Raw genomic sequence first — 18,970 nt, 5'->3', positions numbered from 1 at the left:
ATATTACCATTACTGTACGACAGATGGCAATATGATATCATCACAGGAATCTGTAAAAAATTTGACCGCGTTTTACAGTTTCCTGTAATTGCCATGTTGTCGCACCACTGATGGCATTAGATTGTAATCACAGGAACCTGTTAGAGTTCCATTAACATTTACAGTTTCCTGTGGTAAAATTTCGCTCAGTTGTCACTATTGTATGACAGATGGCAATAGGGTGTCATCACAGATAAAAATTTTACAGTTTCCTTTACGTTATACTGCGATATTACATTACAGATAGCGTTACTATTTAGATAACCACAACTTTTTTAAGCGTTTTTCATGGTCGAAACCTATGGTACCCAAAAAAAAAGCGAAAATACCGTGACGGTTTACTGCACACGACCTTGTTACTGCAAACCGCTTATAAAAATGATATTTCTGGCATCTCGACGAATAAATTCTGCATTTCGGTCTAGACTAATGATCTAGAGGGAGCGGTAGAATACCATACAAAGAGACACACCTCCTCATCCAACCGCTATTCTGTGCTAATAAACCATAATTTATTTCCATTGTCTTTGTATGTAACGTAGGAATTTGGTACTGGAAAAATTCACTTGCTAGGGGTGCGATAAACAACGATCCATTATTCACTTGTTTTGGAAGAGTAATTTATTTACAAAAGGCAGCGCCTAAGGATATCCGGTGACGGCCACGTTAAACAATCAATTCCGTACGTGTTCATAGATTTACGAACCATATTTGGTACCAAAACAAATCAAATAATATGCCAGGAACGTTCAAACGTTGGCGGTATATTGCTCGAACCACACCCTAAGGTTTTCTATGTAATCGATAAGAAATTGCAGTAAAAGCGCCAGTAATTAACAATTAGCGCTAATCAATGAAATTAATGCGATAATTGTACCGTAAAAGTGCTTCGATTAGCATCGAACGAAAGTATTAAAGTTTCACTTCACGGGTTTTAAAACGTGCTATTTCTACAGTGTGTAAGGGATGTTAAGTAGTAATACAGTGTCCTATAATAGGAAGGTTTCTATTAATCGCCATTACTGTACGATAGATGGCAATAGGGTGTTATCATCTAAAGGCTTTTCAGGTTCCTGTAATAAGAATTTTATTTATTGCCTGTAAAAAACCTTTTCGCTACACTGTGCATATCAATCAGCAAAGCCTCCCTTTGAGAATGGTTGATGAGAACTTCTGACCATACAACTTCTGTTGTTGACTCAGATTTCTATAGTCTTTATATGGAGTATCTATTTCCTTAAAAAAATCTTCGAATATATTTGCTTGCAGAATCCAGACGCGTGGGTGTCGGTCCACAACCTGCAGTCCCAAGGGGGCGGCATCCTGGACCCGGACGACCGCCTCAACGACGTCGCCGACGACCGGGAGCAGATCTTGGCCAGTTTCGAGGACGGCGACGGCTCGCACATTCACCACGGGGGCGGCGACGGCGCTAGCGGCAGCTCTGTCGGTACCGGCAGCCCCGACCTCTTCCACGTAAATACTTCTACCCTAACAAACTCATCAAGTGTTTTTATGAACCTATACTCGAATTTTCAGGACGGCGAACATAAATACGGCCCGTCTTACCCCCGTACCGACATCGAAGTGACCGGCGAACAAATCGCCTCCGGCGGAGTACCGAGTTTACAAGTGCGCCGCGGCAGCGAACCGACGCTAAACCAATTGCCCGCGGGCGGCCCTCCCGCCCCTCCGGACCACACGAAACGATGGAGTGCCGCCCCTTTGATCCTCGAACCGCCCAGTTCGGGATACGCGAGTCCTCGCGACTGGCTGGAGGACTGCAGGGAGGAAGATCACTCGGCCGCGGCCGGGTTCAAGCGAATGGCGAGAGATGGCAGCAATCGGTTGTCGATGCAGTTTTTGGGCGAGGGCGGCGGGGGGTACCGGTGGGCGGAGGCGGCCGAGAGGGCGGCTACAAAGACGCACACGAGTACCTCGCTCCCGAGGGAGAGCCGGAGGAAGGAACCGCTGGGGCAGGCGAATAACAGTAGTAGTAGTCCGACCCCTGTCTGGGGAGTGGGGGAGAAGAGCGATTTGGTGGTTATCAGGAACCAACCGGGGCCACTTGGTAAGGGTTTTATTTATTTATTTGCAATTGTAATAAATAATTATTAAAAGAGAAAAAAGTAATCAATAAAACACTTTACGATCCCAGTAAGTTTGAAGTCAATTGGTCTTGATTTGAATTTTTAAACTTGCTGACTGAACCACTTTTTAAAAAACTTTTATAGTTCCGATAGTAATTGACCAATTTACTTCTGGTCTTCTTCCATCGATTACCAATAGAACACTTTATAACCCCAGGAAATTTTAGGTAAATTGGTTTTGATTTGATTTTTTTATAAATTTTTACACTTGAGACTATATTTTTTTAGACCATTTTTTGAAAAACTTTTATAACTTAAAGAATAATTGACCAATTTACTTCTGGTCTTCTTCTATCGATTGCCAATAGAATGCATTACAATCCCAGTAAGTTTCAAATAAATTGGTCTTGATTTGATCTTTTTATGAATTTTTAAACTTGAGACTATATTTTTTTAGACCATTTTTTGAAAAACTTTTATAACTTAAAGAATAATTGACCAATTTACTTCTGGTCTTCTTCTATCGATTGCCAATAGAGTGCATTACAATCCCAGTAAGTTTCAAATAAATTGGTCTTGATTTGATCTTTTTATGAATTTTTAAACTTGAGACTATATTTTTTTAGACCATTTTTTGAAAAACTTTTATAACTTGAAGAATAATAGACCAATTTACTTCTGATCTTCTTCTATCGATTGCCAATAGAATGCATTACAATTCCAGTAAGTTTCAAATAAATTGGTCTTAATTTGATTTTTTTATGAATTTTTAAACTTGAGACTATATTTTTTTAGACCATTTTTTGAAAAACTTTTATAACTTAAAGAATAATTGACCAATTTACTTCTGGTCTTCTTCTATCGATTGCCAATAGAATGCATTACAATCCCAGTAAGTTTCAAAAAAATTGGTCTTGATTTGATTTTTTTATGAATTTTTAAACTTGAGACTATATTTTTTTAGACCATTTTTTGAAAAACTCTTATAACTTGAAAAATAATAGACCAATTTACTTCTGGTCTTCTTCTATCGATTGCCAATAGAATGCATTACAATTCCAGTAAGTTTCAAATAAATTGGTCTTGATTTGATTTTTTTATGAATTTTTAAACTTGAGACTATATTTTTTTAGACCATTTTTTGAAAAACTCTTATAACTTAAAAAATAATAGACCAATTTACTTCTGGTCTTCTTCTATCGATTGCCAATAGAATGCATTACAATTCCAGTAAGTTTCAAATAAATTGGTCTTGATTTGATTTTTTTATGAATTTTTAAACTTGAGACTATATTTTTTTAGACCATTTTTTGAAAATCTTTTATAACTTGAAGAATAATAGACCAATTTACTTCTGATCTTCTTCTATCGATTGCCAATAGAATGCATTACAATTCCAGTAAGTTTCAAATAAATTGGTCTTGATTTGATCTTTTTATGAATTTTTAAACTTGAGACTATATTTTTTTAGACCATTTTTTGAAAAACTTTTATAACTTAAAGAATAATTGACCAATTTACTTCTGGTCTTCTTCTATCGATTGCCAATAGAGTGCATTACAATCCCAGTAAGTTTCAAATAAATTGGTCTTGATTTGATCTTTTTATGAATTTTTAAACTTGAGACTATATTTTTTTAGACCATTTTTTGAAAAACTTTTATAACTTGAAGAATAATAGACCAATTTACTTCTGATCTTCTTCTATCGATTGCCAATAGAATGCATTACAATTCCAGTAAGTTTCAAATAAATTGGTCTTAATTTGATTTTTTTATGAATTTTTAAACTTGAGACTATATTTTTTTAGACCATTTTTTGAAAAACTTTTATAACTTAAAGAATAATTGACCAATTTACTTCTGGTCTTCTTCTATCGATTGCCAATAGAATGCATTACAATCCCAGTAAGTTTCAAATAAATTGGTCTTGATTTGATCTTTTTATGAATTTTTAAACTTGAGACTATATTTTTTTAGACCATTTTTTGAAAAACTTTTATAACTTGAAGAATAATTGACCAATTTACTTCTGGTCTTCTTCTATCGATTGCCAATAGATTGCATTACAATTCCAGTAAGTTTCAAATAAATTGGTCTTGATTTGATTTTTTTATGAATTTTTAAACTTGAGACTATATTTTTTTAGACCATTTTTTGAAAAACTCTTATAACTTGAAAAATAATAGACCAATTTACTTCTGGTCTTCTTCTATCGATTGCCAATAGAATGCATTACAATTCCAGTAAGTTTCAAAAAAATTGGTCTTGATTTGATTTTTTTATGAATTTTTAAACTTGAGACTATATTTTTTTAGACCATTTTTTGAAAAACTCTTATAACTTAAAAAATAATAGACCAATTTACTTCTGGTCTTCTTCTATCGATTGCCAATAGAATGCATTACAATTCCAGTAAGTTTCAAATAAATTGGTCTTGATTTGATTTTTTTATGAATTTTTAAACTTGAGACTATATTTTTTTAGACCATTTTTTGAAAAACTCTTATAACTTAAAGAATAATTGACCAATTTACTTCTGGTCTTCTTCTATCGATTGCCAATAGAATGCATTACAATCCCAGTAAGTTTCAAATAAATTGGTCTTGATTTGATCTTTTTATGAATTTTTAAACTTGAGATTATATTTTTTTAGACCATTTTTTGAAAAACTTTTATAACTTGAAGAATAATAGACCAATTTACTTCTGATCTTCTTCTATCGATTGCCAATAGAATGCATTACAATCCCAGTAAGTTTCAAATAAATTGGTCTTGATTTGATTTTTTTATGAATTTTTAAACTTGAGGGTAGAATTTTTTGGACCAGTGATCGAACGCTATTTTCCTTAAAACTTTTGACTGAGGAGACCCAATAATGTGAAACTTTCAGGGCTTGTAGCTGACACCCTATGGTACTTCTCCTGTAAATACCAACTATCTAGTTGAAATAATTTTTTATTTATCCACGATTAGATCGGAGAGATATGATTTGAGAAACTCACAAGCCTTTCCACTTAAGTTGAGTTGTTCAATGAAACAAAAAGTTATTCAACGTTTTTGTTATTAAAGATACAGACTTGATTCAAAGATTGGCACGTGCCTTAATCAATAAATCAACTTTTATGCATCACGATTTCAAGATCAGAATTTAAAATAAATTAAAAACGTCCATTTTAGGTATCCACGTGGTACCGGACTACGATGGCACCGGAAAAGACCGAGGACTGCTGGTTCAAGGGATCGAACCGGGTGGCAGGATCGACCGAGACGGCCGCCTAGCGATTTACGATAGAATCGTCGAAATTAACGGGCAAAACTTGATAAACATTCCGTTCCAGAGGTGCGTTCTATTCGTCATATCCCAAGGCCGTTTACATCCCAAACAATCAATTTTAGGGTGCAGGAAATCTTCAAGATGTCCCTCACCTCCCAAGAATTAAGACTGAAAGTAGTGAAGGCCTCCGGGCTGGAGAGCTTACGCAAACCCCCGCCCCCGGTTTATCCGAATTATCAAGAAAACCACGGGATCATGGTGGAGTGCGAACAAAAACGTACGTTTACCATAAACCATCCTATTAAACCTTTTTATTGGGTAAATTTTCCAGAGGGTACAAACACGAAAGTGGCGACCGTTTCCCCGACCAAGAAAATCCCCGCGATATCGAAGAACCTCAAGGGCCTATTGACCGCGAACACCCGGAAAATCGGCCGGAAAATCGACATCGAACTGATAAAAGGCCCCCGGGGCCTGGGATTTAGTATCACCACGAGGGACAATCCCGCCGGGGGAAATTGTCCCATTTACATTAAAAACATCATCCCGGAAGTAAGAAGTAATTCGGGGGAACAACGAGGTTTAAACGGTGCTAATTAAACGGTTTTTAGGGAGCGGCCGTGGAAGACGGCAGACTGAAGATCGGGGATCGTCTGTTGCAAGTGAACGATGAAGAAATGACCGGGAAAAGTCAATCGGAGGCGGTGGCGATTTTACGGAAAGTACCGCCCGGTAGTAAGGTGAAAATCGTCGTGTCCAGGCAGGAGGACGTCCCGGTTGGAACCAACGGATTACCCAGGGTCATCGTAAGTACCATTGTTATTTAATTAGTGTCAAGAGTAAGTCGTTTTGCCTCCTGTAGTGCTTCGTTTTTTTTTTACCTGTTTTACAGCCAGTTGCAATTTTTATATACAGGGTGTTCGAAAAATAGACGGAGATATTTCAATGGGTGATTTCTTGTAAAAAAATATGAGACATAAGTTTCTATAAACATGGGTCCGGAAATGCACAGTTTTCAAGATACAGGGTCATAAGTTTTTTTATTAATATTAAAAAAAATATTTTCTCCAGTTGATTTCTTCAAAAATTTTAAGTATTTTTAGGCATTTTGATATACCCATCAGTCCTTAAATACAGTAAAGACGATCTGGAAGCACTTTTGGCAACGGATGGAACAGGACGTGATTTATTTCGATGCACTGTTTCATTGCAGCGGGTCCTGGTTATTTTAGCCTGCCTTCGTTTTTATGATGCTGCAGCTAGAGATGAGCGAAAAAAGACTGATGAGACTGCTGCAAAATCTTGGATTTTTATTACTATTATCAAGAACTGTCAAGCATGTTACTCTACCAAAGAATTTTTTTTTAATGGTAAACACAAGCACAAGAGGAAAGTCCTATGTCACTCTTGGAGTGGTGCTTGCGCGAAGATATTTGTGGGCATTTATCTTGAATCGCTGCAGCTTGTATGCGTCGGGAAATATGTGAGGTGGAAGCCCGTTCCACAAAGAAGATGTTCTCCAGATGAATGAGTCCCGATACAGCGACGTCCTTGGGGTAGGCAGGCGGACTCGATGTTAATAAGCCGCAACTGCTAGACGCGTCCTTCTTGCCGGAACAGCCCTGATACCGTTATTATACTTACCGTGATAATAACGGTAGAATAAACAGAGATCAGCCACCTTTCTCTTGTGCTCCAGACTAGAGATGGGTTGCTAAATAGCAGCCTGCTATTTTTTAACTGCTATTTGATTTCTAATAATGTTAGCTGCTACGGCTTCAAAAAATAGCTGCTATTTTTGTAGCAACTAAAATTGAATACGGAGCGGCTATTGACGCGAGTGTCATGATAGCTGGGAAATGGAATAGCAATAGCACGACACGACTGCGACTGGCGGGACTGGCCGACTGCGACGCGAAGTGCGATTCGATGAGTGTAACACAAACGGGAAACGGAGTATTCGGGATTCGAACATTGAAAATGTATTATGATTATGAAAGTAGCGGATAGAGATGGGTTATGGCGTGACTGGAAATACGGAAATATTTTAATATTTTGTTTCCGTGTAATATTTTTATTGTCATCCATTAAATTTAATATTAAAAAAAACTACTAATTGGAAAAAAAAATTAATTTCAAAAAACAAAATTACATTCTTAATAAAAAGCTGTTTAGAAAAAATCATATATTCTATGGAATAGAAATAACTTGTTTATTATTAATTTATAAACATTTATTAAAGAAAAACTTGAAACTTAGCTATTCAACAAGAGTATATAAAACTGTAACATATAGTAAGTATAACAGTCAGGGAAAAGCGTTAAAAGAAGTGAAAAATAGAAAAAAAATCTAAAAAAGTCTGAAATAATAAACGTAATAAAAACTCAAAGTAACTTTTGATTAACATTTAAAAACATAATTTTTTTTACTTTCTCTAACTTAATGCGACTTCTCCGCTCCGAAATAATAAGACCAGTCTTTGAAAACATGCGTTCACATGCAACTGAAGTTGAAACTGTTCCAAACTTGCATCGGACGACATGGCTTAAATTTGGAAAAACCGCACCATTGTTAGCCCACCACTTCAAAGGATCCTCGTTCCTTGGGATAATTTCTTCCTCCAAGTAACGGTTTACTTCAACTATAGCACGTGCCTGCGGACTTTGATTGACTTTAGGATGAGATGACACCGACTTATTAAACTGCTTCCAAAGGTCAAATAGTGGCTTTTCTGACGTCGCATTACCGGCACCAACCTCTAAACCTGCTTCTCCAGTCGTTTCGCACCTTGCTCTTATATTTTGAGCTACTAAACCAGTAACATATTCCTTCGCCTTATCTGAAACGACAGGATTACTAAAACCAATATTCTTAAACCTTGGATCCAGAAATGTTGACACAATTAGGGTCTTACTGGACTCTAAATCTCCAAGCCGCGATGTTATGTTTTGTATAAGATTTTTTATAAAATTTTGGCTAACTTCGGTAGTAAACTGATCGCTATTCAACATCTCAATACAAACATTTCTCAACCCATTTGTCATGATTATAACTAAAGATAATGTGACGTATTTTTCCCCAGACATTAACTCAGTTACATCAAAAAATGGTTTTAATATAATTACTAATTCCTTCATAAATGTCCACTCCTCTGTGGGAATGACTGGCAGAGAAACTGAATCCATTAATGCTAGAGTTGTTCGTATTGCTTCTTCTAACTCCACAAATCTTTCTAGCATTAGATATGTGGAGTTCCATCTTGTTGCTACGTCCTTTTTGAGCTTTTTTGGTTCTTTGCCATGTTGTCGTTGAACATTATCGAATTTATGTTTGGCGTTCGCACTTTGCTTAAAATGTGTCACAATTTTACTAATTTTGCTTAAGGTCCCTTCCTGAATTAACTTTAGAGCATCGGCTACTATTAAATTTAAGGTATGTGCATAGCAACCAAAATGCCTCCATTTTAAGTCCACAGTAATCGCTTTCTTTATATTTGCAGCGTTATCTGAAATGCACAGCAAGATGGACTTTTCAGGTATATTCCAAGAAGAAATAACATTTAAAAGATTATCTGCTAAATTCCTACTGCTGTGCCCTCCCTCATACCCAACGCAATCCAAAAGAACAGATTTGACATTAAATTCAGGATCTATGAAATGTCCTGTAACTGCCATTACACTATCTGTATTTCGAGATGTCCAGCAGTCTGTTGTAATTGTCATAGATGTGACTTCTCTTAAAACATCCGAAACTTTGTTCTGCACTTCTTCAAATCGTCCTGGAAGAAGAGCATTACTTAAAGTTTTTCTAGTAGGCAATTTATACCTAGGGTTTAGAGCTGAAATAAAAGCTTTAAAACCGGAGTCTTCAACCACGGAAAATGGCTGAAAATCTTTTATAACAAGATTCAATAGAAGCTCGTCCAATTTTTTTTGTTGGGACATTGTAATACTCTTATGAGTATATTCAGGCATTAACTGTTGCTGCATCTTTTTAGCTTCAGATCGAGCCGAGGGAATTATATTTGATGAACACACTTGTATTAGAACTATATGGCATGATAGCACTAGATGGCAACACACTTGTATTAGAACTACAGGGTTCACTAACAGTAGAAGTACCACCGTTTTGGGTATGCTGTTCAGTATTTGCTTTTCTAGTGTTCTGAACACGTTCAAATTGATGCAGTCTTACAGAAGGATGTTTTCTGCTAAGATGTGCTTTAAGGTTCGTTACAGACGTTTTATATGAAAAAACTGACTTACATATATTACACTTGGCTTTGCTTTTATCTTCATCTGAGACTGAGAAGAAGTTCCAAATATCTGATTTCTTATTCATGTTGTTAGTTGAATAAAAGAACCTAAATAAATATACAAATAAATAACAACTTCAAAACAATTCAATGCAATTTACCTTTTTAAATTCTAATCTTCGAACAAGCAAACACAGCACACTAACTTTGAATTAATATTTTGAAATATTTTTCACCTTTCTATTGTCTTTTATCCTACTATGATACTACGTTATATATGCTACTTTTTCCACAATAACTAACACATAGGACTGGATGTGGCCAATCGCCCACTAAAAAAGGCAAATAACCCGCATTCCCATTGGTTTATCGACGGTGAATACCAGGCGCCCGCCAATCGTTTAATATAGAGACAAAAAAACAAATCGAGAATAAAGCCCTGTCTGTAAATCCCAGGCGTTCGCGCCTGCTACCAATCACAGTATTTTGTTTCATACCTCTCCTTGAAGGATTGAAAAGTTTCAGGACTTCTAGGGATCTACCACCTGCCATCTATGCTGTTCTAACAATTTTGTTGTTTTATTTGCGGTGAAATTTCTTATTTCGATAATTAACATTTGAGAGTTTGAGGTTTGAGTTATTGTAATTCATTAAACAAAAAGTGAAGACAACGAGCACCTACACTAAAAGTTTCAACAAAATATTGCTTAAAACAAAAAAACACCGAATGACAAAATTTTTCAAAATGAAAATTCAAAATTTAGCTAATAAATTTAAAAAAAGCAAATATTCTTTATAAAGTTATTTGTCATTGTCTTCAACGCTACTCGCTACTTATAAAGTAACACTGTAGCAACTGCTATTTAAATAGCAGCTTTAATTAACTGCTATTTTTGTGTAGCAGTAGCAAAAGCAACTGCTATTCAAAAATAGCTGGGTCGACACATCTCTACTCCAGACTATCCAGACTCTTTGTCAGTTCTGGTTTGTCGATAAGACGAATAGCTCTCTTCTATATAGAATTCAGCAGGTTTAAACTATGCTTGGGTGCAGAGCTTCAGACATGCGAGCAATACTCGAGGGAAGGGCGTATTTGAGCCTTATAAAGAGTCAGAAGCACTCCGAGTTTTTTGGAAGCCGCCCTGGCGACCGTCGGCAACGTGGTCATGCCAGGATACACTGTTGGTGACCTCGACTCCTAGAAGATGATTTCATTGGCAATGTTTTCCCTGCCATAACCAGCTCCGGGCCATCAACGTTAGTCTTCATCGTAAATACTGCAGCCTGCGTTTTTTTAGCGTTCAAATCGACCAGATTGTTACCGCCCCACTCCAAGATTGCTCTAATATCGTTGTTGGTTGAAGCTACTTGTTGCTGCCTAAGATTCTGAGAACTTGCGGCTGTCGTTGGTTTGGCGGCTTGCATAGACGAAATGCTTGTCGGATTCAGGCGACATTGCAGATTTCGGATGTACATGCCAAATAAGCCATTTGAATATAACCTTAAAATCATGGCCTTAAACGATGCAAAGGAACATTGAACACTTGAACGTCTATATTTATTCGAGAAAGGAGAGTGGTGGAGATACACGTTCTGATGATGAAAGGAAATTGTCTTGTTGTTGTTGTAGTTGCTGCTCCAATTGTAGTTTCAAACCGAAACGTAACGGTTGATAATTAAAAAAAGTTGAATTAAACGGTTTCTATTCATCCAGCTTGTTACATAACTTAAAAAAAAGGCTCCATTTACGTAGGGCACTTTGAGGAAAAAAAAAACCAAGTACCAAAGGAATTTCTTCCATCAGAAGTAAAGCAAGGACCACTCACCACTTTATGGCTTTACTAACGAGTTCACTCTAGTTTTGTACGTACCAAAGAAAAACGAAGCAGTTCTTTGGATCTGAACACAATACAATGAATGTACTGCCGAAGAAACTCAAAAACTAGAAATTATTGCGTTCTCCAATGCGACAAAAGAAGGAGTGGACGCGCTAGATGAAAAATGGACAGTGTATTCCACTATTCGAAGAACTAACCGTTGACCAGTGTGCATTTTCTACACTTTGCTCAATAAAAGCCTAGTCAATGCTTACGTGATATTGTCGAGTTTTCCTGGCAATCCCGCACAAAAAAGACTTCATTAAAAGCCTTGAAAAAAAACTTGTTGAGCCTAAGCTTGCCTGGCGGGGGACTCACTGTAAATTTTTGACTATTAAAGACTGACTTACTGTAAATTTTCTCTATTTAGAGAAGGAAGCGAAGAGACAAAGATCGCTTAATGCCTTGGCACTCTATAAACATTTCCTTATAAACCTCGTTGTTGTTCGGGCATAGAGAATTCGATAATTTTAAAAACATCAGACAATTGAGCATAGTCCAGCTGTGAATACAAGAAGAAAAAATGACATTGACAATATTAACATTTTAATTTTTTTTTTAAGTTTGTTGTGATGTGAAACTTTGAACTTAGTTTTTGGCTTTGTTTTACTGTTTTACATTAATTTTCATTGGTTCTAGCACCTAAAACGCTTAGTTCAAGCACTGAAAACTTTAAAATGCTTCCTGTGCAAAGATTTTTAATTAACGAGTTAGAAAATCGGCAGCGAATGCAAGAAAATCGTCGACCAGTTCTGGATGTTGAAGTAAAAAATCTAGCAGCGCAACCCGTTGCGCTGGATTGGTTTTAGGTGCTCTACTTTGATTCTCCATATCTGTAACAACAATAATGAGTTGATTAATTATTAAAAATGGCATTAAAAAGTAGTCTGGAACAATTTAAGTTTATTCCAAACATAGTTTCTTCTAAAGAAGCTAAGATATTCAAAGGATATAATAGGTATTATTGGAAGTTAACAGAAATAATATTATGATGTATACCCACTTTTTATCTATAATGATTTGCAATTGCAAGGTGTAATTTTACATAGGATATTATTTACTTGAGGGAATGGATGAGTACTTACCTAATAAAACAATTTGATTTCTCCTTTTCCTTTTACCCTAAATCACAGAATATAAATAAAAAACGAAAAACTGAAAATGAATCATGACATAACACTTAAAAGGTAGTGACTCCCGTCCATCGCGCGTTAAATTTTTTCTCCCTCCTAATAAAATTTCCCCGTTCACGGCGTACGGACGGGGAGTCGGTGCCAAATCCAAATAATTAGGCCGATAGTTTATTCTTTCCCACAATACACGCCTAAAAAAGGAAGAAAATAATATCTTTACAATAGGAAGGTCCTTTTCGTTGTCGCTTAAGAAAGCGAGGTCGTCTATATTCGTTCTGTAACGAAAAAGCCCGAACGGCGTTACAGAGTACGAAATACCGTAGAGATAGAGAATAAAGAGTATATCTATCGTTATTTGAGTCCCACTCCTGGTAAACTACGACAGATCATTGCAAAGATCCTGGATCAACCCATGCTATGCGGTTTTCCGAACGTCTTGGAAAAGCAAATAAGAGTTTCTCCTGTATCTTGAAAACTGTGCATTTCCGGACCCATGTTTATAGAAACTTTTTCTCATATTTTTTTACAAGGAATCACCCATTGAAATATCTCCGTCTATTTTTCGAACACCTGCATTTAAAATAATGATGGGGTTATGTTTTACAATGACACTTTTTTATATTATTTCTTCAGTCTATACAATGTGCTTAAATGTATATTAATTTTTTTTTGGTTTCCTATGCTAAACATAAAATAGAGAGAGACACTCTTTTTACGCGACTGCAGTTTATAAGGGCGACTTCTAAATTAACAAAAACAACACAAGGTTGACCACGGATGATGCTTCACTAGGAAAATTAAATTTTACATATTTTTCCTTTTATATTTCCTTATTTAAGCCGTATTTGGTTTAGAAAGATAATTAGAGCCGTAAATACTCAAGCGCTAGTAAGTGCATAACATTAAACGGACATAGAATTCCACAATCACTTTTAATCGGTTTTAATCGTAATTATTCAATTTATTGAATATATTTTTTACACTCTAATTAAATAATATAACTAATTAATAGATATTGATACTGCGCATATACCAAGGTTATAGTTTTGATTAAAACTAACTGAGGAATAAGCAGAGTTCTTAACTCCTGCCTTGCAAAGCTTTTATTTAAGTAAGCTTCGCTTATTAATTATTCATTAATTCTCATCTAAATAAGAAAATCAACAATAGCTTCATTAAACACCAATCAGAATTACAAATTTCTTATAAAACTAAAAACAACTTGGGTTCGATTTTGATCAATACCAAGGATAAACTTGACCCATTATCAAAGAGTGGTATTTACAGATTGCAGTGTGATTCTTGTGATTGCTCATATGTGGGACGAACTTGTAGACCCTTAAAAACACGCATAGCCGAGCACTTAAGTAGACCCTCATCTGCATTTGGTGAACATATAAAATCTAACAACTATAATTTCGGTCCAAAGTCTAATTCTAAAATTCTTCTCCAACAGGTAACCTCTAAGAACTATAACCGACTAGATTTTCTTGAAGACATTTAGACATAAAGAATCCCTCTTGTTTAAATATACAAGTGAACCTTAACAGACCTTACGTTCCATTACATAGAAGACTCCACAATTAAATTTTTTTATAAGCATTGGCAACTTTCTAATTTAAAAGTTCGCTTTAGATCCTTAAAGGATAACAACTTCCTTATCCGAACAAAAATTCACTGTTGTAGTCTAATTTCTGCCACCAATTTATAACCAACTCGCACTACCGCACATAATTTACGATAATGACATCTAGACCGATCTGTCGCTACTAGCACTCTGATAGGTTCGCATAATATAAATATTAATTTTAAAGTAAAGTTAACTGTAGGCTCACCTAATTTGACACACATTTTTCCCGCCATCTAAGAAACCACAATAAATGTAAACAAAACACAAAGGAGACCAACGTTCTCCCCTTTTTAAATACTGTTCGTCCTGTTTAGTGTTCTATAAGTGTGTCTAAATGTTACGTGTAATTTTAATAATATCGAATGTGTTCCCACTATAGTAAACCTTTGGGCTTAACTGACAAGTGAGTACATTCCATTCGTTCACCTTTGACTATAGTGCCTTTACGCATTTAACACCCAATTCATTTCAGTTAGCACTGATAATGGCTCATACGCCGAAAGCGCTCTGCTAAGCTTTTAAAATAAAAATTGCTCTGAATACATCTGGTTTGATTGATTTGTATTAAATATACACCTTTCAATGTTTGCTTGCTTCTTTCTCTCGCTTAGGGCATAGAGGAGACGGACGAGCACGAAGACACGCCGCCCCCGGTGGCGGCCGAGGTGCCGCCCAATATTCCGCCCCTGCCGCCCAGCCACCTCCTGCGTACGCCCGAAAAACAATCGGGATCTTCCGTCGCCAAGATCATTTCGCAATTCCAGGAGGCCTCCGCAAACGTGAACAACGTAATTAATAAATAATTAATTAATTAATTAAATGTCGCACTGTAGCTTTATGTGTGTGTGTGTGCAGTCTAAAAGGGGTTTGTGGACTTCTTTTTTTTTCTATTTTTAGCCCCCCGAAAAGATGGACAACAACGGGATGATGGTGTTCCCGTGGAAACACCGCGAAATTCTCACGTTCGATATTCCCGTACACGATTCGGAGAAAGCCGGTTTGGGGATTAGCGTGAAAGGGAAAACTAGCGAGGCCGGTGAGTAAGAGAGTTTTTGTTTAGTTTTCCCTGTTTGGTGTAGGTCTATGGACATTTATAGCTTCTCCCAGGCAGGTGGAACTAATTGAACTAATTCCAGACTCTCCGTAATAGTAATTTTCTGAGGAATAATTTCATATATGAACCATTTCTGTGCTGAGCTAGCATCAGTTTTTCCCACCCTGTTCAGATTTGGAGATTTTTTTCATTATTCTTATACATTTTCTCACATAACTTCAAAGCCTTTTAAGATATTTGAGTAATTCTTTTACAGCATTATAGGAGACACTCTTTGGATCAATTCTATATAAAAACTGCGATTCTTTGTCAAAAACTGCCCTGGCTAGAACAATTTTATAGAATGTCAGTTTCCCTCTTATAGTCTGCTTTAAAGTGTTTTTCTTCTGATCAGTTCCGATGCTAAACCGAGGGATTTTCAGCTGGTTCAATGCGGTATTGATTTAAGCGGTGGTGGCTTAGTATCGGGTGAAACATATTTTAATAAAGCGAGAAACCAAAATTGTTCTTGTTAAGCCAATTTTGAATTTATGAACACGTTTTATATATAAAATTGATCTACTGGGTGTCCTCTATAATATAGTCGAGGAATTACTGAAATAGCTGTAATTGATTGGAAGTTATATGGACAAAATGTACAGGAGTAATAAAAAACAATAATTTTCCTATTTGATCCAGAAACTCCTTCAAAAAAGACCATTTGAAGAAATAATTAGACCGTTTTATAATTCCATTAAGTTTCAAGTAAATTGTTATTGCTTGAGAGTGCATACTTTTTGAAAAAAAATCATGATTTTAAAAGTAATAGACTAATTTACTTGTGGTCTTCTCCCATCGATTACCAATAGAACACTTTATAATCCCAGTAAGTTTCAAGTAAATTGGTCTTGATTTGAATTTTTTATGAATTTTTAAACTTCGGTATACATTTTTTTGGACCACTTGTTGAAAAATGTTCATAACTTAAAAAATAATAGGCCAATTTATTTAGGGTCTTCTCCCATCGATTGCCGATAAAACTCTTTATAATCCCAGTAAGTTTCAAGTAAATTGGTCTTGATTTGAATTTTTTATGAATTTTTAAATTTGAGGATACATTTTTTTGGACCACTTGTTGAAAAATTTTCATAACTTAAAAAATAATAGACCAATTTATTTAGGGTCTTCTCTCATCGATTGCCGATAAAACTCTTTATAATCTCAGTAAGTTTCAAGTAAATTGGTCTTAATTAAAATTTTTTATGAATTTTTAAATTTGAGGATACATTTTTTTGAACCACTTGTTGAAAAATGTTCATAACTTAAAAAATAATAGACCAATTTATTTAGGGTCTTCTCCCATCGATTGCCAATAAAACCCTTTATAATCCCAGTAAGTTTCAAGTAAATTGGTCTTGATTTGAATTTTTTATGAATTTTTAAATTTGAGGATACATTTTTTTGGACCACTTGTTGAAAAATTTTCATAACTTAAAAAATAATAGACCAATTTATTTAGGGTCTTCTCTCATCGATTGCCGATAAAACCCTTTATACTCCCAGTAAGTTTCAAGTAAATTGGTCTTGATTTGAATTTTTTATGAATTTTTAAACTTCGGTATACATTTTTTTGGACCACTTGTTGAAAAATGTTCATAACTTAAAAAATAATAGGCCAATTTATTTAGGGTCTTCTCTCATCGATTGCTAATAAAACTCTTTATAATCTCAGTAAGTTTCAAGTAAATTGGTCTTGATTTAAATTTTTTATGAATTTTTAAATTTGATGATAAATTTTTTTGGACCACTTGTTGAAAAATGTTCATAACTTAAAAAATAATAGACCAATTTATTTAGGGTCTTCTCTCATCGATTGCCGATAAAACCCTTTATACTCCCAGTAAGTTTCAAGTAAATTGGTCTTGATTTGAATTTTTTATGAATTTTTAAACTTCGGTATACATTTTTTTGGACCACTTGTTGAAAAATTTTCATAACTTAAAAAATAATAGACCAATTTATTTAGGGTCTTCTCTCATCGATTGCCGATAAAACTCTTTATAATCTCAGTAAGTTTCAAGTAAATTGGTCTTAATTAAAATTTTTTATGAATTTTTAAATTTGAGGATACATTTTTTTGAACCACTTGTTGAAAAATGTTCATAACTTAAAAAATAATAGACCAATTTATTTAGGGTCTTCTCCCATCGATTGCCAATAAAACCCTTTATAATCCCAGTAAGTTTCAAGTAAATTGGTCTTGATTTGAATTTTTTATGAATTTTTAAATTTGAGGATACATTTTTTTGGACCACTTGTTGAAAAATTTTCATAACTTAAAAAATAATAGACCAATTTATTTAGGGTCTTCTCTCATCGATTGCCGATAAAACCCTTTATACTCCCAGTAAGTTTCAAGTAAATTGGTCTTGATTTGAATTTTTTATGAATTTTTAAACTTCGGTATACATTTTTTTGGACCACTTGTTGAAAAATGTTCATAACTTAAAAAATAATAGGCCAATTTATTTAGGGTCTTCTCTCATCGATTGCCGATAAAACCCTTTATACTCCCAGTAAGTTTCAAGTAAATTGATCTTGATTTGAATTTTTTATGAATTTTTAAATTTGATGATAAATTTTTTTGGACCACTTGTTGAAAAATGTTCATAACTTAAAAAATAATAGACCAATTTATTTAGGGTCTTCTCTCATCGATTGCCGATAAAACCCTTTATACTCCCAGTAAGTTTCAAGTAAATTGGTCTTGATTTGAATTTTTTATGAATTTTTAAACTTCGGTATACATTTTTTTGGACCACTTGTTGAAAAATGTTCATAACTTAAAAAATAATAGGCCAATTTATTTAGGGTCTTCTCTCATCGATTGCCGATAAAACCCTTTATACTCCCAGTAAGTTTCAAGTAAATTGGTCTTGATTTGAATTTTTTATGAATTTTTAAACTTCGGTATACATTTTTTTGGACCACTTGTTGAAAAATTTTCATAACTTAAAAAATAATAGACCAATTTATTTAGAGTCTTCTCCCATCGATTGCCGATAAAACCCTTTATAATCCCAGTAAGTTTCAAGTAAATTGGTCTTGATTTGAATTTTTTATGAATTTTTAAATTTGAGGATACATTTTTTTTGACCACTTGTTGAAAAATTGTCATAACTTAAAAAATAATAGACCAATTTATTTAGGGTCTTCTCCCATCGATTGCCGATAAAACCCTTTATAATCCCAGTAAGTTTCAAGTAAATTGATCTTGATTTGAATTTTTTATGAATTTTTAAATTTGAGGATACATTTTTTTTGACCACTTGTTGAAAAATTGTCATAACTTAAAAAATAATAGACCAATTTATTTAGGGTCTTCTCCCATCGATTGCCGATAAAACCCTTTATAATCCCAGTAAGTTTCAAGTAAATTGATCTTGATTTGAATTTTTTATGAATTTTTAAATTTGAGGATACATTTTTTTGGACCACTTGTTGAAAAATGTTCATAACTTAAAAAATAATAGACCAATTTATTTAGGGTCTTCTCTCATTGATTGCCGATAAAACTCTTTATAATCTCAGTAAGTTTCAAGTAAATTGGTCTTGATTTAAATTTTTTATGAATTTTT

The 18,970-nt window shown here is 34.7% G+C and overlaps 1 protein-coding gene and 1 long non-coding RNA gene across 10 annotated transcripts in view; one reads left to right on the top strand and one right to left on the bottom strand.

The window, feature by feature from the left end:
- LOC126746331 (partitioning defective 3 homolog) overlaps nt 1-18,970 on the top strand; it is a 76,776-nt gene that overhangs the window by 23,344 nt on the left and 34,462 nt on the right. For 6 of the 8 annotated variants that reach the window (XM_050454537.1, XM_050454538.1, XM_050454535.1 and 3 more), the window contains 7 exons: nt 1,309-1,515; nt 1,579-2,110; nt 5,308-5,470; nt 5,527-5,956; nt 6,016-6,210; nt 14,911-15,087; nt 15,197-15,335. In XM_050454537.1, coding sequence (XP_050310494.1) covers nt 1,309-1,515; nt 1,579-2,110; nt 5,308-5,470; nt 5,527-5,956; nt 6,016-6,210; nt 14,911-15,087; nt 15,197-15,335 — 1,843 coding nt within the window. The remainder of the gene's footprint in view (nt 1-1,308; nt 1,516-1,578; nt 2,111-5,307; nt 5,471-5,526; nt 5,957-6,015; nt 6,211-14,910; nt 15,088-15,196; nt 15,336-18,970) is intronic. The other 2 variants (XM_050454536.1, XM_050454541.1) reach the window with 2 other exon arrangements.
- Nucleotides 8,996-18,970, bottom strand: part of LOC126746339 (uncharacterized) — an 80,702-nt gene continuing 70,727 nt past the window's right edge. For both annotated transcript variants that reach the window (XR_007663868.1, XR_007663866.1), the window contains one exon: nt 8,996-12,369. This is a non-coding gene — a long non-coding RNA (uncharacterized LOC126746339). The remainder of the gene's footprint in view (nt 12,370-18,970) is intronic.

The sequence above is a fragment of the Anthonomus grandis genome, chromosome 17, assembly GCF_022605725.1.
Source record: "Anthonomus grandis grandis chromosome 17, icAntGran1.3, whole genome shotgun sequence".
In the NCBI taxonomy this organism is placed as follows: Eukaryota; Metazoa; Arthropoda; class Insecta; order Coleoptera; family Curculionidae; genus Anthonomus; species Anthonomus grandis.
The sequence above is the reverse complement of the archived record's forward strand: the minus strand, read 5'-3'. Positions and strand labels throughout refer to the sequence as shown.